A 24,925-nucleotide genomic window follows, 5' to 3' on the forward strand; every position below is an offset into this window, starting at 1 on the left:
CTCTAGCCTGTCTCTAGTTTCTCATGTTCCCTTTTCATGATGTTGTCACTGGGTATGGCTATGATGTCATGTTGGTTAGCTGTTACCATTTTGTCAGCATGTATCTCGATCCCACATGATCTTAGTTTGGTTGGAGGTATTTCCTCTTTTGACATATGGGCTTCCGTTTAAATTCTACATCGATGTTCCCGTGCATTACACCATCTTGATTATGATCATGTAGTCTTTTTCTGCCAGTATCGCACACCTCGTTATTAAGTGCTGGATTGTTTCAAGGTTCCTTTTGCACTGCACACACTAAACAAGAAACAGACTCACAATGGACTGCAAAAAGATGCAAAATAAGTTGCATTGCCACAAAAATGGTGCAAAATAAGTAAAATAATATATAAAAAAAACATGTTAAACAAAATTACCATGAAGCGACAAAAAGTTGCAAAGAAAGATGACAATGTGACGATAAAAATCACTCACAGTTATGTGACTTGAACATTATATGCCATGTAAACAACTAAACAAACATGAAATACACTGAAATTAAATAAAGAGATTCAGTATTTTATTTGTTGATACACATTATATATATATAATCTGAACTTTTCATTCGTTTCTTCGTGCTTTTAATTTGTAAACTAGCAGATGAAGTCGTTCGTCAAAGCAGTAACTTGACTCTGGAGCGAGTGCCACAGCTGTGCACGAGCCCAAGGTGATGTCGACATCCTCTGACAGAGGGAGGGCAATACTGGACAATGCGGTACTGTTAGAGGAAGGAACAAGCTTATTTCCAAATTCAGACCAATTTGACTGTAATGTTTGTGAGACGGGTCTGAGCGACTTGCATCCATTTGGACGAACCACAAGTAGGACGGCACGGAAGAAGGAGAGCTGCCTCCACTGTTTCATGACATTTTGAGAACCAAACATGAATTCAGCCGAGCAGACGGTAACGTGGCTTATTACGCTGGGGGTCTTGGAGTCCCCCAAGAAAAGCATCTCGGATCCAGAGGCTTTCCTCCAGGCGTCCCTGCAGGATGGAGCGGTGCTGTGCAAGCTGCTGGAGCGACTCAGACCCGGGACGGTGGACAAAGTGAGTGGATGGAGACATGGGGCATGGCAGAGGAAATAACATAATTATGGATTCAACATGTCTAATTTATAGGTTAAACATAGAAAAGCACTTAAATGCTTTTTAATAGACAAAGGTCACCTATCAACATCAGGAAAGCAGACGTTATCAAAAATGGGAAAATTTACTATAAAATTTAAAAGTAAAAAAAAAAAAAGGTGATGCATTTTGGGGAAATTTTGTGTAAAATTGAAACCTATGAGTTCTTACTGTATTAGTTAAGAAAGAAGAGTTTCCTGTTGGTGTTAATTTTGCTCAAATATTCTCTCACTTATGGACAAATTGAAAGTTCGGGGAAATCCAAGAGTTTTTGGGGCGCTTTTGTTGTTCTGGCACTATAAATTCCCACACAGACACACAAAACATTCAAGAGATGCACTGAAAAGACTGAAACTAAATGACCACCCAACAATGAAATGACAATGGAAAGCCAATTGCATCAAAAAGATGGAAAGAAAGAGCTAACTTTTAAACTGAGAATATACCAAATGTGAGCCGAAGTACCTCAAAATGTGAGCTAAAATACTTAAATTCAGGGCAAATTAATACACAGAGGGGCAAAAATGAGAATTCGGAATAGTAAACAACACTGCGATAGACTCAGACAGTATGAGAGGATGGATGCAACTGAAAGTAAGGCACAATATGACAAGAAAGAGTGTCAAAAAACATGCTTTAAAGTATGCAAAATAATTACCAAGCTGTCCAGGATTAACACACCGTGTTTCCTCATGTAGCACCGTGGGGAAACAACTTAATATTGCACCTGCATGGTACCAATAAATTATTTGACTGTTTCTAGTCAGGGGCCCATTTTTCACTAGACATCAGCGCTCATCGTATGCTAATACCCTCATGCTTTGGATTATATTTATTTCTTGGAATATGCACCTGGAGTAGTTTAGTTCTTTACTTCATGTGACATATACAGTCCTCATTGCATTGTAGATTATCTTTAATGTGTCTAATAAAAAGTGTGTATTTATTTTTATATCTGTCATTGGAAGGATAAAAATAGTAGCAAGATGCAACAAGTAATATGGAAATGTGACCTGATTCTTGCCAAATGTATTTAATTCTATTAATCTCAGTAAAGTCCTGCTTTAGATTTATTTAAAATACTCCAATGATTTATCCGGCTGTAATATTCTGTTTTGACTACTACATAACCAAAAAGAAGGTGTCTGCACTGTTATACTTAACATGATTTCAGTTAATTAGGGTTTTAGCTTTTCTGCAGAAAAGTTAGCTTATATTGTTTCTCCTGTTTGTTTAGATCAATTTAACAATCTCGGAGGGGTTTATTAATTAGTTTCTTAGGTGCGCTTGATTAAAGGCAAACTGCTTCATTTAAAATTATCTAGCAAGTGACCGAGAAAAATAATGATCTTTCTGCAAATGAAAAGCAGGAAAGAGTATAATGCCTTGAGAATGGAATGAAAACATTGGACATAGCATGTAAACTTAATTGAGGTCAATGTACTCCTGAGGCTGCGGTTGTGCATAAACTGCTATCCTTAACCAATGCTCACATAGAGAAACAGTTGAAGTGGGTTCAAAAAGGCATAACAACTCATTTTCAAACAGTTTTATTCTCTGATGAATGCTGTGCCACATTTGTTGACCCTAATGGATGGAATTCTGGATGGTTGGGGATGTTCAGACAGTTGGTGATGGAGGCACGTTTTGGGCTAGATTAATAGGGAGTAAAATGGTAGGACCATTTGGGATGCCTGAGGGGGTCAAAATGACCTAATCAAAATCTGTATAGTTTATAACTGACTATAACTGAATATTTCCTGGCCCTGCGATGGACTGGCGAGCTGTCCAGGGTGTACCCTGCCTGTCGCCCAAAGCCAGCTGGGATAGGCTCCAGCTTCCCCGCGACCCTGAATTGGATTAAGCGGTTCAGAAAATGAATGAATATTTCCTGTCATGCTATAAATGGCCCTCTGCATTAAAGTCAATGCACCATCCTTCAAAAATGCCATTAAATCTCAGGTTTTTAAAGCTATAAATAGAAAAAAACTCATGCATAACCTGTGGAGCATCTATGAAGATGGTCAGTAGCATACCGCTAAACAGCAACTTTATGAGGCCGTCAGAAACTATCAATGAACTTACATGTTCAATGAATGAGAGAGTTGTAATTGTGATATCAAAGAAGGGCTCCTATATTGACGTTAATGTTTACAGATAGATTGAGTTTATTTTTTATTTTAGTGTTCTTAAAAAGGGAGGTTTTCCCTCCCACTGTCGCCAGTATGCTTGCTCAGGATGGGAGATTGAGTTGGAGCCTCCAACTCAATCTGTTGGTTTCCTTATATAGGCTATAATGAATTGGCTTTCATTATGTTTTTTTTCCAGTCTGAAAAGCGTCTTGAGATGGCATTGCCGTGATTTGACGCTATATTAATTAAGTTGAATTGAATTGAATTCTTCCTACAACCATTCCCTTTAACACACACACACCACACCTACTAAACATAAAGAAACACGCTAACAATGGACCATGTACCTGTCTACGTCACATCCGGCCCTCGGTTTATCCAGCTTTGAAAGTGACTGAGGACTCGGTTAAAACAAGATATATTTGCAATAATTCTGCCGAAAAATTGAAATACATTGTATTAAAACAATTTTTGAGTTACTTTGATATACTTAAACCCCACTTAAAGTAATTTTATTTAACTTTTCGTCGTTTTTAAATACACGCGCGCGCAAATTTGGTTTTATCTTGACAGTTGAAACCGGAAGTAGGAGTTATTAGCCTGCTTTATCCTGGAGAGCAGTAAGTGGACAAGTGCGCCAGCAGGAACGCCTGGCAGAAGACTGCTTTCAGTCAGAAAAATAATTTAATTGCTCAAACAAAGAGTCATTTGACAGTTTTAATTAAATTGTTTTTGTTTTTTAACTGTAGTTTTTCCAGGAGCCAAGGAGCGACAGCGAGTGCCAAAGAAACATCACGGAGTTTATTAAAGGCTGCGGGGCTTTCGGCGTGGAGGTGAGTCGATAAAGCTTTAATGTTAGTCTAGTTATGTGTTTGTACAGTTGGATAATTTGAAAACAGGTTGGTAAAATCTCGTGGGCTCATGCATGGTTTAACTCTCCCACTGAAAACTTATATTTACAATGGTTTGTTAGTGACGCATTTAAGCTGGTGTGCTCCAGTTTGCAGCGTGAGACATACACCTGTACTGTACTGGACTTAGTGGTGGTACTGTGATTGCTTCTTGCATATGGAGCAAACAAAAATAAACAAATTGGCTTACATTTACTAACAAAAATCCACGTCATTAATTAAAGAAGTTTCTGTTGATCCAGTCAGTAATAAACAATGCAACAGCGCGTGCCCAGATTACCTCGTGTTTATAAGGGAAACGGATGCTAGTGTGAATCTGTGCTGCTAAAGCCTTGAGGAGTAATTAGATAGTTTCTGCTATGCTTTTAACCCAATGGCTTAAGTAATCGTGTTTAATGTGTATTCAACAGGTGCTTTTGAATCTGGTGCCAGCAGAACAAACTGTGAAGCAGGAAAAGAGCATGTTTATCCATGTTTGCATCCTTATTCTTTTAACAACACTGGTTGACTGGTTGGCATCTGAGTTGACAAATTGCTATGATCGAAAGCAAAACATTCTTCTGTGCAATGCAATACTTTGCTTTCTTATTATTTTTATTTCTAAAATATCTCAGATGTTTTAGAGGGGGCTAGTTTCTAATTGTCGGCATGCATATACAGCTGATGGACTCTGGTGTGGACTTGGGCTGTGCAGAATGTTGCTGAGCCTTGTTTGCTGAAAAACACACTAGCAGACATATGCTGCCAGGATGAGAACATATGTCGCTACAAATCGTATATTGTTAGACATTTACATGCACTAACGTAGCCCCAAACAATCACAGATGCTGACTTTTAGATTACCTTGTAGTAATTGGCATCTTGGCTCCTCTTCACCTTCTTCTTTTCATGAGAAGAACTAGAAAAAGACTTTTTGAGTTCTTTACAAGAAATCCATTCTTTTTTTTTTATCAGACTATACTATAATTATTCCATTTTAACTGAGCTTGTGCATGTATATTATATATTGTAATATTTTAGATCTTGCTACGTAGAGTTTTTGTTAGGGTTAAGTTCATATTATTTCCTTTTATTAATCTTATATTATGGTAATCTTATATTAATATAAGATTAATAAAGATTACCATAATATAAGATTTATAAAAGAAATAATATGAATTTATTAATCTAATACGAATATAAAATTAAGATTACCATAATATAAGATTAATAAAAGAAATAATATGAATTTATCAATCTTGTATTAATATAAGATTAATACAGATGACTATAATATAATATTAATAAAGGAAATAATATGAATTTATGATTCTTACATAAATATAAGATTATTATATTATATTAATATAAGATTAGTAAAGATTACTATAAGATTAATAAATGAAATAGTGTGAACTTAACCCCAACAGTTTTAACTTGTTTGTGAATAGTTTTTACTGCTACACAGTTGCGTGCCTCCAGCGTGCCTACAATTCATGGCTATTGGGTTTTATTGCTGTCTGTTGTGTACATATATGCTCCTTTTTCCACCCTTTGTCTTCTTTTTTTTTTAGTATTGCATAACTTTTGCTGTTTTCTTTGTTTTGCCTTTTTTTTCATTGAAACATAAAATAGTTTGCTTATGTTGTCATTTAGTTTTTTTTTAGGGTTTACATTATTATTTATCAAATTTATTTTGCTTTATTTTATAGCATCACTGCATTTGTGTAATGTGTTTGGCTACATATCAGTTCCTGAATAATGTCCTGGTAAAAGAAATATGCTGGTATCGCATTTAAAATAGGCCAAAGACAGTTTATTTTCTCTTTTTTTTTTGCTGTTCCATGATGCTGCATCTGAGTTTACTGGGTAGCATAACTGTCTTGCGGACTGTGGTTCATTCGTAGTTATGGAAACAGGAGGCAGAGATTCACATGGATACAATGTTTTCATATCTGACTTGGCAGCATTACTAAATCTGTGGAACTGGTGAATAGTTAGCTAAGACTTGTTTTTTGTTGATCATTAAAAAGCAGCGCAGAAAACTGGCAGCCACCAATTTCTGGACAGTCTGAGCCGTGTATGTTTGTCATCAATGTAGCAATTTTCAGAGAAATCTTTTTTTCTCAAGAAGCATGTTATGTATTGCAGACGTCTGCTCTGATAAGAGATGTCTCTGGAAAACATCAAGCATTTGTTTCACATATATGAAGGTAATATAATAAAATATTGCAGGTTCACTTAGAGTATAGTATCTGTTTTAATGTTGAAGTTCAGAAGCGTATATCAGTGCATCTGTTGTCTGTGTTTGCTTTTAACTGGGTCATGTCAGGTTATGACCAGCCTCACAGTGAGGGAGAACAGTGATCTAGTGAATAATGTACAAAATGACTCTGCTCACCAACACACAATATTGATTTCGGCATGGAAAAAGCCATGGATTTATAATAGAAAAGAGCACATTATGCAACACCAGAATCCTTGCTAGAGAGATATAATAAGGTTTTAGCTCTGGACTTGAAAAGGAATTGAGACAAGAAGAATGAGCTTTTAAAAAAGTCTTGCGTCCCAAAGGAGCAATGGAGAACATAAAAAGATGAAATGAGGAGGAGGGGAGTGGGCTGATGTAATGCAGTCTGCCAGGCAGCCAGTGGATTTTCCAATCAGGTTGATTAGAGGCACGTCAGCCATGTCGCTTGAAGCCAAGGTCTCTGTTACCAGCAGTCTGTAGTAATTCTCCCAGACAGTGATCGGGCAGGCAGAGGACAAGCCAGACCGAGTGTCCCAACAGAGGAGGATTATAGTGAGGACGACAAGTGGCAGCACGAGTACGGACAAATTGTAAACATGACAAACAAGCTGCACAATCAGTCTGTTTCAACCACACAGCTGGTCTGTGCTATTAATTGAAGTTAGTTGGGGTGATATTGATTTTGTGCATTTAGAGTTCCCTCCCTGCAACATTTAATCAAGCCATAGACTGGATATAAAAAGATGGACGGAGCCTCCGTGACGTCACCCATAGGTTTCTGAAGAGCTGAATTGAAGCTCGGTGGACAGTTCCTACCGTTGCCATCTTGGCAGGGGCATGCGCGTCGTCTTGTCCGGAAAATGCAAATATGGGCAAAGAGGTGGAGCTGAGAGGGGGGCTGTGAGCGTCATGGTGGATGATTGACATCAAGCAAACTCCGAGCTTTCTGTAGCTAAGAGCTAACCCGGAGATAACAGGAGCTAACAAGCAAAAGGAGGTTAGTGGGCTAAAGCTAAGTCATGTTGTCAACCGGCTAACAACCGTGGTTGTTCTATGTTTTTCTTACTTGACGCGGGAGATTGGGTACCTGTCAATCAAAAGGACACGCCCCCAAATATGCAGAATTTCGAGATTAAATTACTTTTAAACATGGGAGTTAGAAAAAAAAATCACTCCCCCTACAGTTGTCATGAAGGTAAACCTGACCTATTAACCAAAAATGGATTTTTGAACCAGGCTGTAAACATGTTTATTTCTGCTGTGAAATTGGTCTTTTTAACATGGGAGTCTATGGGGATTTGCTCTGTTTTGGAGCCCCGAGTGGATGAAGGGGGAACTGCAGTTTTATGCACTTAAGCATAGGCTTCGTTTTTAACCACTGGAGACACCGTCCATCTTTTAAATATGGTCTATGAATCAAGCCCACCCCATAATCCAGTAAATACTTTGACTAATCACATGCATTTGTTTCGAGCATGCTGTATTTATTTTTTACCTTTCAATGCTGCAGGTGAAGCTGTGTTAACACATTTAAGGGGAGCAGAATTACTTTGGGAAGTAATTCTGGCGCGTTGCATGCTGAGTTATTCTAAGTGTTTTGTTTTTTTTTCAAGTTTTATATATAAATGTTAATATAATTAAGTTGTTTTTAAAGCAGCTCCTTTTGCTAAAAGTTATCTCTTTGGTCTTGTTAGCAAAGAAAAACACTTTTGTGCAAGTGCTTCCTTTGGCTACTGACAGTCTTTATGTTGTTCATCGTGTCACATTTCAGTATTGATTGAATCTATTCATATACATCACTAGCTGCTACAGGATGTGCTTAAATTGTGTGCATATGCTGATGTAATACTGCTGAGGGAGGGAATAGGAATCCGCACATTGTTTCCTGGGTTATCGTCAGCTGGAGAGTTGAAGCTATATATGAACTGAATGGTTTAATACAGCACTGCTCTTACTAGTTAGCCTGTGAATTTAGATCTACCTAAGTGCAATTTTCAGAGTAAGACTACACCGCAGAACGATGTATGTTTTAACACGTGTTGCAGAAACGGTGAACTTGGGCTGAGGTAAAAGTGACAGTCACTTCAAAACGATCCACCTTCATGCTTTTGGAACAAGGTCAAGGTCAGAGTGTGTGTGGTATACATGAGATTAGGAGCTTCAGAGGTATTTTGATTCTGACCGTGTGTGATTGGGAGATTACAGGGGGCAGCTCAGACTTTTAGTAATCCTGCTCCAGCCTGCAGTTGGTGCAAGGATAGAAAGCCCCCCTCTACAATCTGTTTCTTTTATAGGCTGATCTACTGTAGTTCTGCACCATGTGATAAGTCTTTTAATAAGTTGAAAAAGATCTTAAAACTAGGCAATTACTTTCTTAAAATCAATTATCAATGTTATTGTTGCAGTGTATTTTAAGGCCACTGCTTCTATAGTGTTATTTTTTTTAAACACAATTATATTAGGGCTGTGATGATATGCACGTGTCCCAATTAGATTCTGATTTTTTGGGTGCCGATTCAATTCAAACTGCAGTTCTCACAATTCTTTGATATTGTTGATTTTTGTAGATTAAAAACAAAAACAATGTATAAAAAAATTCTCTTTGCTTGTTATTTTTCTTGATTGCAATTAGGAAGAAACAACACAGCAGCCAGACCATCATTCTGCTGCTGTAATGCCAAAGAAGACAAGTAAAAAGATCAATAAAAACAATAAAAATGACAACATTTTTATAATGGATTATTTTTATTTGTTTGATTTTTTTTTTTTTTTTAATTGATTTTAAAATTGTTCAGCAGAAAATCCCAATATTCGATTTTTCGATTTTCCCACCCCTAAATTGTACTATCTTTAATCTAGCGTCCACATTGTGGGGTTCGTCATGCAAACGTTTGACTTAGATTATAAATGCGGAGCCATTTCTGAAGAGCTGTGACTTCTTGTTAATGTGATGCTCTAAAAAATTGATGATGAATACAAATATTTTTATTTTTCTGCTTTTCCTCAGACTCCTTCATGCATTTCATTATTGTTGTAAAAACATCTTTTTGTGGCTTACTTTCCTTTCAGTCTTTTGAGGTCAGCGACTTGCTGCAGGGACTGAACTTCTCCAAAGTGCTGAACTCCTTGGTTGCTCTTAACAAAGCTACAGAGAGTAAGAGTCTTGAGTTTATGACTGAAATGTTGGATTTGTTTCTGTGTTGTCTTCCTCGTTTGTATTGTGTTTATTTTCAATCATTAGAATTCAAGTAATTGTATTAAAATGTGTGTAGTTGTTCTATTAGTACAGTTTTAATAGTACACTATCCTTAAATGACATGAATTGCATTACAATTATTTAATAGAAGTATGATGTATCTTTAGATCTCGGGGCTTCTGGAGACGCAGTGTGTGTGCCACATTCCTCAACTCTGAGGATCAAGTCATTCGACTCTCTGAATACTCAGAGTCGCTCCTCAAAACTGCTGCAGCCTCAGTACCGCAGCCTGGTGAGTCACCATGACGATGGCACAACTTCAGCGGGGACAGCAGCCAAGTTCAACGTGCGTCTGCTTTCACCTCTTGCTGTTCTTGTTTTCAGGACATGTCGGAGAGCAGTGGCTGCGGCCAGCTGCTGGTCAAAGCGCGCTTTCCCTTCCAGCAGACCAACGAGGATGAGCTCTCCTTCTCCAAGGGTGACATCATCAGCGTCAGCAGGCAGGAGGAGGGGGGCTGGTGGGAAGGCTCGCTGAACGGCAAGACTGGGTGGTTCCCCAGTAACTATGTTCGGGAGCTGAAAGGAAGCGGTGGGTGATGCTTGTGCATCCTTAATGTTCTTGTTGTTTTTGAGCTTGCTGTCAGTCTGGCTGCTCTGTTGTTTTGTTTACCAGCTTTAGGTAAGCCAGACCCACTATTTATCAAACCTGCTTGCTTTGTGGTAAACTGCTGTAAAAAAAAAAAAAAAAACACTAGAAAGAAAAATAGACCTTTAGAGCAAACATAATAGAGTGGAAAATGTTTTCCATAGAAGTAAGAAGCCAATTACACAGACAGATAAACTCTACTAACGGATTTCCTGCAAGTCTGTTGTGACTGGCGATAACATCTTGGCCTCTTTCAGTTGCAGCATGATTTCATAAAGACTTGATGAGCCATGTTTTAAATCTTCTGCAGGTTGTGTGCAGATTTATTTTTAATTTGATCATAAAGTTCCTTTCATTTGTCATCTTGTCTTAATTTAGTTGGCTCAGTGTTATCAAATATAGAGGAAAGGCAGCGTTTAATTGAAAGGCTTAATACCCTACAGCTATGGATACAATGCCTAACAACTGTCTTTGGTTTTGTATTGGCAAGTGTGTGGCTTAGATGAAGCCTAGTTGGGTTTTATAACCCTCCAAATCAGCAATAATTCAGACAGATCTTAAAAGAAATATGAGATCTATTGATCTGCAGCTACTGCTGCTTTCTGCTTGTAAGGATTTTTCCCCGCAGCTCATATGATAGCCTTGGTTAGTTGTTACTTTTGCAGGAGAGAAGCAGGAAGCTTCACGGGACACAAAGACAGGAAGTTCCTGCATAAAAAAAGAACTTCCTGACTTAAAGCTCACAGCAGAAAAGAACAACTATGAGGAGGTGAACTCATATGGAGTTGTTGTTGTTTGATGCGTCAGACTGCCAGTTCCAATGGGAGACAAAGCTAAAAGGATTGTGCTTTTTATGAGAATAAAATAAACTAAAACAGCAGTGATTTTGCCTGTTATCTGGGTTTAATCATGTAAACACTCCTCCTGAATCTGAGCCTTATCTGTGTTTGGATCTATAGGAGCTTCTGCTGACTTCTTATGGTTTGCTTGAAATAAAAAAAAAAAAAGGAAAAGAGTTCTAAATATGGCTTCATAAATGTTTGAGTCGTAGGTTTTGTTCTCTTTACTTTGCAAAATAACTTCGAAAAGTGCATTAAGATAATCATTATAGCATACCATTATGGCATTACAGTATATAGTTTGCAAAGTCCAAGACAATATGGCCGTTATTGGTCATCCAGTGCTGTAACAACAGTGGCTAAACATTAAAATGACATGACATTCTGGAGTGATTTTTAGCATTTAATCAGTAGATGTCCCACATACTGTAAAGACCACGACGTTGCCCTGCAGCTGGGAAATGCTCATGCAGATAAAAGCATTTTCTTGTCTGTCTGTTGAGAGGACGCAACATGATAGCATTTGCTATTTTTCCTTAAAAAGCAGACAGACAATCCAAAGCAGTGCAGTATTTATTATTCTCTTTTTTTTTTTTTTTTTTTTTTTTAAATAAAGCTAGTAATCCTACTTGCTTTTATTCTGTCATTGCCTTTTAAAAACAGTATTTCATATAGAAAAGTAAACAGCAAAGCCATGATTTAAAACATTTCTTTATTATAAATTTTGTCGATGAAACTCTTGTCTTCTTGGCGATTAAATCTACCTTTTCTCTGTTTGTAGACAAAACAGGAGACAAGCCAAAGTGTGGGACGCTGAAGAGTCCACCAAAAGCCTTTGACACCACCATCATTAGTAAGACGTACTACAATGTGGTGAGCATCCTGATGATGTTTGGGTTTTATTTCTCTCAGAGTAGCATGCTAAATTTAGCTTAAACTTTACTGAAGAAATGCTTTAAATAAAGTTAAGCTTTCTTCTGCTACAGCGATGTAATGAGACTGGTGAGGTGACCAGATATAATGGGTGATTGTCACATGTGTGCTTGCTTTTGTGAACCGTCAAAATCAATTAGTTTTCATGCACACATTTAATTAATGATCCCGTGTCTGTGAATGTGCATGTAGGCGTTTGTAGATCCTGCATGGCACCCCTAAATGTGTCATGTCTGTGTGGCAGAGTGCAGCAAATGTAATGTAGGTTATTTATTCCATTTCAGTGGTTTCTGGGGCAGCCTTGCTCCAGGGTTGGCTCCTTCTGGTGTGAGTGTTTGTGAGGGTTTTAATAATGCAACAAGATGTCACAGTCTCTCTAGACAGTCCATCTTCAGTCGGGGCATCTGAGTTTCTCATATACGCAGACAGACGCACAAACACACTCAGGTACCGCCTGAAGTCAGAGATGTTCCCAGACACAAATGCACAAGAAAACATGGCTTAGAAACAAGAGTTTTCCTCTGAAAAGAAAAAACCTCCAGTGTTCTGACAGAAGCTTGTATAATTCAGGCCTTGGGAGTTTTTATTTGTTTGTCAGTGTTTGTTTTTTAATGCACTGGCCTCATCTCTGTCCTCCTATACTGATGTTGTAATTAAACACATGCATATATACTATATGACTGACCAAAGATGAGACTCGATCACTTGTACGACTCGTCTAATGTTGTTGCACAAATTATTATTAGGAACTTTGTTTCTTTTAGCTTTCTGATGTTGCAGGAAAATCAGTCAATTAGCTTGTGGAGTTTTAACTTCTCAGTCTAAAGTTACGGCTCTCAAAGGGTCCGATAAATCACATCATTAGCTTTTTACTAACTACCATCCCAGCCTAAAGCTTAGTCTTCAGATACTTGTGTTAACCTGGTGGTTTGTTTTGTCTCTTTAAAACTGTTTCGTCCCATTAAAACTTGGGAATTTTTCTGCTGCAGATCATTTTTTAGAGCAAATTTTCTAGAGTGAGACTTTTTCTAAGAATAGTAAATAATGGATTACTTGCATATATTTTTTAGAGCTTCTTCATTCCCAGCCTTCTCTGACAGCAGGTACTGTACATGTATTTTGTCAGGTCCTACAGAACATCCTGGAAGCAGAGACCGAATATTCGAGGGAGCTGCAGAGTCTTTTGGGTTCATACCTTCGTTCACTTCATCCCACAGACAGGTGAAGCTATTTTTACACTTTTTTTGGTTTTTCTGTTCAGCAGTCAGATATAAAAACAGCACACACACACATGCAGATATCTTAAAGTAGCATCTTTCGCACCATAGTCCTTGTCAGATTTTCCAGGTCATTATGGATTATTACCTTGTCTGTCCTATATTGCACATATGCATATTATATTATATGAATCATTACACATATTAAAAATCCTTGAAAATTCATTAGAAGCTTGAATAAATATTCTTATTGAAATAATAAAGCAGGATTTATCATTATGAAGTGTTTCATGGATTGAATATCACTTCAGATTATCTGAATGTAAGTTAAATATTAGAAAACTTCAGAGTTAAGCCTGCTATGAACTGCACAAGAAGCAAGAACTTTCTAGTTCTTGAGGCCTCGAGGAGGAAATGACGTTATTTTATTCTCACGACCGTGGTTCTCACGGTTGAAGACAGTTCCTGACACATCTTTCTTTTCTTGGGCCAAGTGGTTGGCGTGGTTAACACAGTTGTAGTTTTTGCAGGTTAAATAGGTTGTTTTATTAAAACATCTGATCAGGGTGGTGAGAAAGAATGAAAAGCTATTTTTTATTAAAAAGAAATAACCTGGATCATTGCACGTAGAGGCGTACGGTGCTCCTCGCCTCGTTGCAGACGAGACTTCTTGTGGAGAATGGATGGACCAGATGAGAGTTTTTCCTGCTCTTGTGGCCTCGAGAGCAAGAACAAAGTTTTTGCTTCTGGTGCAGTAGGTAACAAGCTTTATTCAACATATGTAACCATCCCTCCCACTTATTCCAGTTCAGGGATGTTTGAGCTGATCCCAGCAACAGGAGGTGAAAGGCAGTGTACACCAGTCTGTCACTGGGCCAAGCAGAAGTCAGTGAATGATGAGCTGGAAAACATTCCTGCTAACTTATTTTTTCTCCTCTCTATCTGCAGACTCAGCAGCATTGATATCAGTCATATTCAGGGAAATCTGGAGGAGATCTCAACCTTTCAACAGATGTTGGTTCAGTCTTTGGATGAACAGACCAAGTCAGTTTACGTTACGTTTTTAATTAAAGCATATATGTTGAAACGCAGTGTTTAGAGAAGTGTTTTATCATCACTTCTCTGCTAAACATTGCAAGTTTGTTTTATAAATGAGTAAATATAGAAAAGTAAATAGATGAGCTGATACAACCAACATAACTTGAAGTTATCTCAGCCATTTCTTTATTTTTTAATTTGTCGTTATATTTATTTCAGTATTTCTTTTGTTTTGTTTGCTTGATTTTTACTGATGTATTAAAGGTGGAGTATGTAAGATTTTCAATATTGTCAAAATAAATTAACTAAAAAAATAACTACAATCATAATTAGATAGTTTAAAAAAAAAAAAAAGATGTAGGTTCCATTCTGTCCATATTTGATGTTATTAAATTACAAGTTTAAGTTTAATTAAAGACCCTTCTTAAATGTTTGCCTACCAGTAAAAAAAAAAAAAGTGCTTTTTGTCATTTGTCATTAATTAAACTTGTAATTTAATAACGCATCAAATATGGACAGACTATAGCCTACATGTTCAAAAAACTATCTAATTATGATTGTAGTTATTTTATTAATTTATTTTGAAAATATTGAAAATCTTACATACTCCACCTTTAAAGCAAAGTTAGGTAAATGATCACCCTTCAAATTCTTTATTTTTTCTCAAGACTTTTAATTTGGCATTAGCCTAACTTTCCAGTGATAAAAGAACATATACAACACATGCTAGCATCCTCTTCAACCAAAAATATATCCACCAACTTCACTTAGATACAGAAAAGTGCAAGATGTCATGTGCAACCTGGGCGGTTATTAAAGCAATAGAGACATCTAGTGGCCAAGTTCAGTATTGCAGTCAGTTTTTCGCACTGCAAGAGTTTAAAAAGTATTTTAAAAATCTTAAATGATTATCAATCACCAAGTGAGTCAGTGTTAATTGTTTTATTAATGACTGATTATTACATGGTAGTAAATAATTATTTTGATTACAAACTTGTATGCTCTCAAAAATATTTTCATTTTAAACTAAGTTAAGTATATTTTGTAGACAAGTGCATTGAGACTGTTGTATTGTGCTTTGATTTGACCATATTACACTTATAAGAACAATATCACCCTATTGTTTTTGTTACAAAAACAAATAGGTTTATTTATGAATTATTAAGCATAATTCAGAAAGTAGGCTCCAGAGAACATACAAATAGACATTTTCCTTTTAATCTGGTTTACTGAAGGCTTTAGTTGAGTTACAAACATCATTAGTAATGTATAAAGCAAAAAGCTAAAATTTAACAAATACAGAATTTATTTTAATTAGATGGGGAGGGCTGCACACAATGGCTCAAACTCAAATTTTCCTGATTAACCATAAAACAAATGTGTGTTTCTGTTCCAGGCATTAAATTGATAAAAGTTGTACAACTATTGTTTTGTTTAAGAAAATGTTTAAAAAGGAAAAAAATGAATTGCTATGTTTTAGATCAGTGTTTTTCAACCTTTTTTGAGCCAACCTTTTTTTTTTCACAAAAAAATGACAAGGCACACCACAAACCAAAATTTTTTTTTTTTTTTTTAAAAGTCCATATTATTCATATAAAGTCCATCTTGTCAAAGCCTCTTGAATAGAAATCAGATAAACACAAGAAGAAATTTTTTTTTATTATCTTTCACTGGATCCTGTTTGGATAACGCAGAACAGCTTTTTAGACCAATTAGATGAAATTGGGTCATTTCTCAGGGCACACCTGATAATCTCTCACGGGACAGTGGTTGAAAAACACCGTTTTAGAGAATAAATAATTTAACAATTTAACTTGTGTTATTTCCTTGTTATTTCCTTTTTGTTGTTCTATTTTATGAGAATGTTAGCGGTGTTACTTCTGGTGGCAAATAGAAGGTGATCCATAGAGAGGGGCAGGTATTTACGAGTTTCCTTCAGCCTGCTCCTTTTCATTTGTGGTGTGGTCAACAGTAGAAATAGAAAGTGAATATTTTTTTCTTTATTATGTAAACCATGAATGAAAGAAAGACTGAAAGAAACTGTGCTTTTATGACCGCTTTGACCTTTTATAGGCTCAATATGTTCAATATTTCTGCTTTGATTTTTCCTTTTTTTTTTTTTTTTTTTTTTTGCACACACGTTTAATGTTATATTTTGACTGTGATTTCTACAGACTTCCTGAGAACCAGCAGAGGATTGGAGGCTTTTTTCTAAACCTGATGCCCCAGATGAAGATCATCTATGTGGCGTACTGTTCCAATCATCCATCAGCTGTTAATGTACTCACTCAGCACAGGTATAGCCTGAAAAATGCAGTGAAATCGCATGGCAAATGAAATCGCAAAGCAAAACCATGCTTATTTGGTGCACTTTCTTTGTGTGTGTGTGTGTGGTAGCGAGGAGTTGGGGGAGTACATGGAGTCCAAAGGGGTATTGAGTCCAGGGATCTTGGCACTGACCACTAGTCTTAGTAAACCCTTCACCAGACTGGAGCGATACCCGGCACTGCTGAAGGAACTGGACAGACATATGGAAGTGAGCATGAACCTCTTCAGATCAGCTTCCAATGACAAACAAGTGATAGATTCAGTATTTTGTTTTATTTCTGAACAAGCATATGACAGGCAATCAACATTTGTTCTTGGTGTTTTAATGTCTAACATGTTCATGTTTTATAGGAGCAACACTCTGACAGAGCTGACCTCCATGCTGTAATGGCAGCCTTTAAAGACCTTGCAGTAAGACACACACTCATCTTTTAGATTAATATAATATGAGAAATAAACAGCCTGCTTTAGAGTCTGTGTTTTTGAACTGAAGCTCATACCTTCATTAATTTCCTTCTTTTTAATCGCTGCTTTCAGTCATACATTTATGGTCTTTACTCGTCTTCAGGCTCAGTGTCAGGAGGTGAGGAAGAAGAAAGACCTGGAGCTGCAGATTTTAACAGAACCAATCAGAAACTGGGAGGGAGATGACATCAAAACTCTTGGCCCAGTCCTCCACATGTCCCAGGTCACAGTTCACACGCAGAATTGCCTGGTAATTCTCACAAATTACTCTGAGAAATACTTTCTTCACCATAAACGAGCCTTAAATAAGTTTCAGGCAACAGGTTTTATGTCTGTCTGGGTTGTTTATGAAGCCTTTTTTCATTTCAGGAGTCAAATGAACGCTACCTAGTCCTCTTCCCTCACACTCTGCTCATTCTCTCTGCCAGCCTGAGAATGAGTGGATTCATCTACCAGGTATATCTGCAGCAGGGTATTGTTACCCTACTAACAACACTTGTACTATAATGATAAGTAACATGCTGAAGCATGGATTAGTAAGTTGTGTAAGCTCTTGAACATTACAGCACACACTAAAACAGTGTGTGTGTGATTGTCTGCAGGGGAAGATGCCTTTAACAGGAATGCTCATCTCCAGAATTGAAGATGGAGAAAACATGCGGAACGCTTTTGAGATATCTGGTGAGCCCTCACAATCTTCTTTTTTGCAGCTGTCCTCATTGATCGAGCCTCTCGTAGTGTCGTTTACTCCGCGCTGCCTCACTGTGCAGTTGTGACCAGCTGTGAATAATTGCAACAATGTTTTGTGCAGGAAGTCAGTGTGAACGGATACAGGTAGCTTGTAACACTCAGCGTGACCTACAGGACTGGCTGGACCTTCTCACCAAACACACACACACCTCACCGTCTGCTCACACACTCTTGCACAAGCCTCAGTCTGTCTGCCATACAGTAAGCCTCCATCTGGTTTAATAGAATATTTGTATTAACCTGCTGGTTGACCTTCATCAGTCTCACTTCCCTTTTGTACTATCCTCTTCTGCTCATCAGCTGCCCTCCCACCCCGTCACTCCATCCAGACTCTCAGAATCTCGTGGGGGGAGCAGTGGGAACAGCTACCACACCCTGCCTCATGCTTCTTCTTATGCGATGGGACACAGTAGCAGCCCTATGTGGGGGCCCCTGGAGCCACCAAGCACACCCAAACCCTGGAGCCAGAGCTGCCTTCGCCCTGCGCCTCCTCTCCGGCCGTCGGCTGCTCTCTGCTTCAAAGAGGTGCTGAACACTGACCTCTGAAAATACACTCTACACATCAACACATTTATACCAATTTATTTTCTCCAAGAATGTGACCAAATATTTCTATTTTCATGTTTTTAATCAAGCTGAAATAGTCCATTTTATTCCTTTTGTGCTGCTGTGTTTGATCTTTTAAAGGACATTAATAAGAGTCCAAAGAACATGAAGAAGCTGCTTCCTAAGAGGAAGCCTGAGAGGAAGCCTTCAGAGGAAGACTTCACCGTCAGAAAGAGTAAGTACAACACAGTTCAGAGAAACAAAGAACATTACTGTGAAGAACAAATGAACTAGTTGGAAGCAACGTGTTTAGGTTAACCACGTTACGAACGGTGTTATTTTTTCACTAATGGAATAATTTAATTAATAACGGTCCCATTGTTGCAGCAGTGTTGTCATTACTGAACGTTAAATGTGGCGCCTTGCTATGAATTGATTCAATAAACTCTGTCTACAACCCCTGCTCCACACACTGACTGCTAGTAGGGAGACTGGGTGTTAACAGCCAGATAAGCAATTGGGAATAACTAAGGCAGAGTCTTGTTACATGGTAGCCAATCAGAGACGGTGTTTTTCACAAACATCCCACACACAGTAGAGCTGTGACTATATGCTTTTGTCCCGATTTGATTCATTTCAGAATTGTTGGGTGTCAATTCGATTTTAAATTGCGATTCTTTGCTTCAATTTTTTGCTCATTTTTTAAAATTTTAATTAGTATAAAACATCACAGTAGCCAGACCATCATTCTGCTTCTTTAATGGCCAAGAAAACAAGCAAAAAGATCAATAAAAAGACAAACATTTTATAATTTGAAAATGTATCTTATCACTTTTACGCTGATGATATTCAGTTGTACTGTTCCTTCAATGACTCATTTTCATTTTTTATCTATGTTGTTGGAATGTGTGTCCTGCATTAAAAACTGGCTCTCCTCAAATTACCTTCAGATAAATTCTAACAAAACAGAAACTCTGATCATTGCCCCTGATAAAAAGATACCTATGATCAAAAACTATCTTGGTGCTCTGGGATCGTCTGTGAAAACCAGTCTCAGAAACCTTGGGGTTGTGTTTGATCAGGCCATGTCTTTGGAGAGTCACAACCGACAACTGACCAAAAACGGTTTCTATCATCTAAGAAACATCTCTAAAGTAAGGAGGTTGTTGTCAAAATCAGATCTTGAAATGATCATCCATGCTTTCATCTCGAGTCGCATTGATTACTGTAACTCTGTTTTCACGTACTTAAATAAGACGACTCTAAATAAGCTTCAAATTGTGCAGAACTCTGCTGCCAGACTTTTGACAGGTGCAGCCAGAACAGCCCACATCACTCCTGTCTTGTCACGTCTTCATTGGCTTCCTGTTAAATTTCGCATCGATTTCAAAATTTTAGTGTTGACCTTTCAGGCGTTACATGGTCAGGCCCCTCAGTACATCACCGACTTACTTTGTCCATACTCCTCTGGACGCTCTCTTCGGTCTTCTGGCCAGAACCTCCTGAAGGTTCCAAAAACTCATTTTAAAACTCGTGGTGACCTGTCTTTCCAGTCTGTTGCTCCCAGACTCTGGAATGAGCTGCCTCTGTCCCTTCGTGTGCTTGACTCTGTGGACTCTTTTAAAATGCAGCTAAAGACTCTACTGTTTAGAAGAGCTTTTGGTTGATTTTTGGATGATTTTAATTCTGTTTCTTTTTTGTTGTTGATTGTGTTATTGTACCCATTTTTATGTACAGCACTTTGTGATTTTTATCTGTGAAAAGCGCTTTATAAATAAACTTTACTTACTTACTTACTATAATGGATTATTTTTATTTATTTGAAATAAAACTATTATTTTTGTTAAAACATTGATTTTAAAATTGGGAGGCAGAAAATCCCGATATTTGATTTCAAATTCCCGAAATTTCGTTTATTCGGAATAAAACTGAATATCATATCTGATTACTGAATGAAATGGAAATTTAACAGAATAAATTACTAACATAGAAAACATCTAAAGCAGTGGTTTTCCATGCGTCTCTGCTTTAACACACCTGGTTCATGTTAATGAGTCATCATGCAGGATTTGATGGACTGTTCTGCTTATTGAGCGTGTTCTCCGGTTTCAGCCGTATCACTCCGCCTCCTCTGCGCCATAGTCCAGTAATCCCCGGCTACAGCCTGGAGAAAGGGGCGGGGTTGGATAGTGGGTGTGGTTGGATGTCAAATGGGCGTGTTAGATGTTCATTTGTTGTTAGGGGTTAGCAATGGCCACCAATCAAAATGTTGAGGGGGCGGGCTTGGACATCTAGCCCCGCCTCATTCTCCACTCTGCAGCCGAGACCCTCTCATATAGTCCCAAAAATGTAGTCCCAAAAATTAGGAAACTTAGATTCATTTTACAAGAGTATTGCGTTATCAGTAAAGTTTTACTGCCAGTAATGTTTTGTTGTCAGTAATGGTGTTGCAGCGTTTGTAGTTACCCGTTACCAACATACGAACCACTGTTAGTAGCGCCATTTATTTCTATATGCCACTCCCATCACTGGCTGTCGCAAACTGTTTTACTTGTAGAACTCATGTCAAAATATTCCTGCATCATATTGTAGTTACATTTGCAACCTTTATTCAGTCTTGTAGACAAAGTTTAGTTAGTGTGTGTGCGGCTGCAAGGCGTTTAATATCTGGGTAAGTATTTTACTTTATGAATTCATATCTGCCCGTCTTCTCCTCATGTGTCAGGTACAGCAGCTCTGGAGGAGGATGCTCAGATCCTGAAAGTGATTGAGGCCTATTGTACCAGTGCCAAGACACGACAGACTCTCAACTCCAGTGAGTTTAAACAAACCATGAAGTCACACACAGTCTGACTTAATAAGACACACACAGCTGCTGTTTGTCTTGTTGGAAGTCGTCGTTTCTTCTCTGCTTTCCTCACTAACAGTATTTTTCTCTCTTCTCTCTTCTCTCTTTTTTATGTCTTGCTGCCATTTGAATGTTTTCCTCAACCTCAAATTATTGTCATATTTTCAAACCCTATTGATTTTTATCACCACCATCCCTTTTATTTATCTATTTCCACACATTTCCTTTTTATTTACCCTTGCGTCGTCATTTATTGGCATAATTTTTGTGTGATTTATGCAACTCACACCCAACACCTTCATCTTTTACCCAATATTGTTTGGATTGATCCCTCCCCAACTTCCAATTGCTGCTTTTTCATTTTAACTGCACTGTAAAGCCTGGCAAGGAACCGACCTCATGCACAACCACGTACTGGCTGACACCGGGCTCACTGTGGCAGGTGTCCCCGGCAACCTGCCATGTTCTGACCAATCAGAAGACTCGGATTATGACAGTATCTGGAGTTCCCATAGTCACAGAACTGCCTCGTTTTCTCGTAAGATATTGGTGTTGCAAACCATTGATACGTAGGCAACCAATTAGTGATAGATGTGTGTTTGTGTGTGTATGCTGATGTGTCACCCCAGACCTTTCACTTGTGTTGTATGTCTGTCTCTGCTTTTGTGCGTTTTGTTGTCCATCCTTTGTGTCAGGTTTGATCGTATTCCCATGCGTGTGCAGAACCTTCAGTGATCATTTGTCCCTCAGTGTTTTAGTGGCTAAGTGGGTATTTAACTGCACGCAAACAATACCAGTAAGCTGACTGGTTTTGCACAAGAAATGGACTGAAAAATCTTATTTAATGCCTTCAACAGGGTTTTTGCACGAAGGAACAAGACTACGAAACCTGCTCAGTTTAAAGAAGTATTTTTTTCCTTGGTGAAACTTACTTATTATTAAATGACACAAACGTTTTTGTTTTTTTTGGTTTCTGTTTTCCGCAACATAATAAATAAGCTTGCTATTTCCATTGAATTTGATAGGTGGTGGAGAAAAATGGGAAATAAGACACTATAAGACACGTTGAACTGAATACACACCTGATTCATATCAGCCTTTACAAGCCATGTAATCCTGACACATATGTTCAGGCTCTACTGTGAGCATAAAGGTGTTTCCTTGCTTTTACTTTGGAAACAGTTCAGTGCTCCCTGTTAAATTTTCTCCTTGGATTTACATTTCTCAAATAAAAAGAAAGTTCCTTTTTTTGCCACATTACATAACTTTCTGACATAAAACTCCCATTCTGGACTTGTTTGATGACACAATGACATTTATTGTGTATTTCTGGAGCCGCTGCTGCCTCGCAACGTCCCAAGGCTGAGAAAATTCGCCCCATACAACTTTTTCATCGTGTGTTTTTGCGCACTCTCTCTGATTCAGCAAAGAATGCAAGAAAATGAAAAGAGAGAATAGGAGGGAGGAAAAAAAAGTCATCCTAATGTTGTCTTTTGTTGGCTGGTGCGGAGCTAACAGGTCGAATAGGATACTAGATGGATGTTAATAGGTGTGGCGTGACTTGAAAAATGGCAAAAGTTCTGTAGTGTCTTTAATGTTTTAATATTTTTCCAGGCTCCAGCAGGAAGGATGTTCAGATGTTGTTCCCAGAAGAGGAGAAGATTATTGTTGAGGAAACTCGGAGCAACGGTCAGACTGTAGTGGAGGAAAGGTGAGAAATGAGTTTTATATGTGTCAGCATAACTTTGTCACATATAAATTATGTTTCACAAACACAGAAGATGTAGAAAGTTTGAATAATTTCCAGCGTGTTTGCAGAGGTGGATTGTTGCTTGTTTGGTTTATTGTGAGTGAAGCAAAATACAAACAGATGTTTTAAGAAAGCCGTGTAGATGATGGATATGTGACAATGGTAAACTATGGATTACCAATGACTCGTTAAAGTAAAGATGAGTTGTTTTGTTCATGCAGAAGTCTAGTGGACACCGTGTACAGTCTCAAAGATGAAGTCCAGGAACTCAAACAGGCAAGTTCACGTTTTTGTTCTCATTACAAACCAAATGTCTTTTCCAAAAGTTAAAGCTTTAAAAACCCACAAATTCATCGTTTTCATCGGTGTCCAGACATTGTCCAGCGAGGAGGCTGATGTCTTATATAAACGAGCAAAGTTCTTGCATTCCTCACAATTTTCCAAGCCAGATGTTTATTCTTTTATTATTAATATTATAAGTTAAAGAGACAGAAGATTACTTTTGCCATGCAACATGGGATTGGGGGTGTGTTCAGTATGTGTGTGTGTGAATGATTGTGTCTAATTGTTTTGATATATGTAAAGCACTTAGCGCTACTTTATGTATGAAAGGTGCTATATAAATAAAATTTGATTTGATTTTAGTAAGACGATGTCCTCCAGTTGCATTGTTACAGCAGCTGCAGATTGCAGATGAGAGTTGAATCTCTGTTTTAGGTAGGAAAGATGTTTGGAGGTGTGAAAACTTAAAAATAAAGAACTAAAACATGGACTTAAAAAGCAAAGAAGTGGTTTCACTAATATTTAATGTCCAGTTGTTTGTCTGACACAACAACCTCTGAGATCCTGGAGAGTCGGTGTCCCACGGGTTTCAGAAATCTGGGCCTCAAGGCCAGATTTATCCCAGGATTCTTGCTTTCCATCATAGTAAAAATAGCATTGAACAACTAGTTTTAGTAAATAAAGGCAGGTTGCCAGCAGACTAGTAATCCTCTGGAAAGAAGATACTTAATCACAATGTGTATAATGACCTCTGGTGGGAATGCACTGAAATGGCATAGAGCTGGTGATTGGATCCTTTTCCCAGGTCTGTGAAGACTAAACAATCACCTGACCTCCTGAAAACGCAGTTGTACCCAAACATAATGTACGGTTTTACTACGCTAACTACTGTTAGCGCAATAACTCCCACCGCACAGGGTGCGGTTAACTAGTGAAACAGTGTCTTACTCCGACAACCGGTCACTGTATTGCAGACATTTATTGAATGTGCAACACATGAGCTAGCAACATTAGCCTCCACACGTAACCGTGTCGTTGGAAAACAAAATGAACAAACAGAATATTAAAGCATATACACGTGAATAACAACACATGTACATTATACATTAAATAAATAGGTTTTTAAGTACAGCATCTCTTACCAGCTCAGCCTCACCAGCAAACAACGATAACTGCGCAGAAAGACAGATTCAAACCGTAACAGACGCAGACGGGCTTGCGTCACGCCCTACTTTTCACAGTTAAAGCCCCCACATACACAACACCGAGAAAATAATATAACAACTTAGGATAACCACAGAGAGGTGGCTGGCTGATAATGAGGAATAACACATATAAAATACCCCAACATGCCCCAAAAGGAGTTTACTCAGCACACGTAATGTGGGAATTTACAAACTAATCACAATTTAACACTAATGACGGTGACAACACATTGAGTTTAAAGCTAATACATTACTTATTAGAATTAATCTTATCATCTTCCCTTTCTTTGACTTCTTTCGTCCTTACACTCTTTTATTCAGGACAACAAGAGGATAAAGAGGACCCTGGAGGAGGAGCAGCGGGCGAGGAAAGAGCTGGAGAGGATTGTCAGGAGAGTTCTGAAGAACATGAATGACCCAACCTGGGATGAGACAAACCTCTGA

General features: G+C 38.0%; 1 protein-coding gene across 1 annotated transcript; it reads left to right on the forward strand.

The window, feature by feature from the left end:
- Positions 1-922: 922 nt before the first annotated feature.
- LOC306773817 (rho guanine nucleotide exchange factor 7-like) lies at positions 923-24,925 on the forward strand (the record flags this gene model as incomplete). Its single annotated transcript, XM_079263739.1, has 22 exons — positions 923-1,087; positions 4,047-4,130; positions 9,508-9,592; positions 9,802-9,926; positions 10,019-10,223; positions 11,901-11,992; positions 13,179-13,273; positions 14,218-14,313; positions 16,482-16,604; positions 16,705-16,843; positions 16,987-17,046; positions 17,204-17,350; positions 17,470-17,556; positions 17,703-17,781; positions 17,912-18,051; positions 18,151-18,375; positions 18,538-18,631; positions 21,122-21,211; positions 21,624-21,782; positions 22,859-22,955; positions 23,216-23,270; positions 24,803-24,925. The coding sequence occupies 22 exons, from the start codon at positions 923-925 to the stop codon at positions 24,923-24,925; spliced, it is 2,565 nt and encodes an 854-aa protein (XP_079119865.1).

This window comes from Telmatherina bonti (assembly GCF_933228915.1).
Source record: "Telmatherina bonti genome assembly, chromosome: 24".
NCBI classification, from domain to species: domain Eukaryota; kingdom Metazoa; phylum Chordata; class Actinopteri; order Atheriniformes; family Telmatherinidae; genus Telmatherina; species Telmatherina bonti.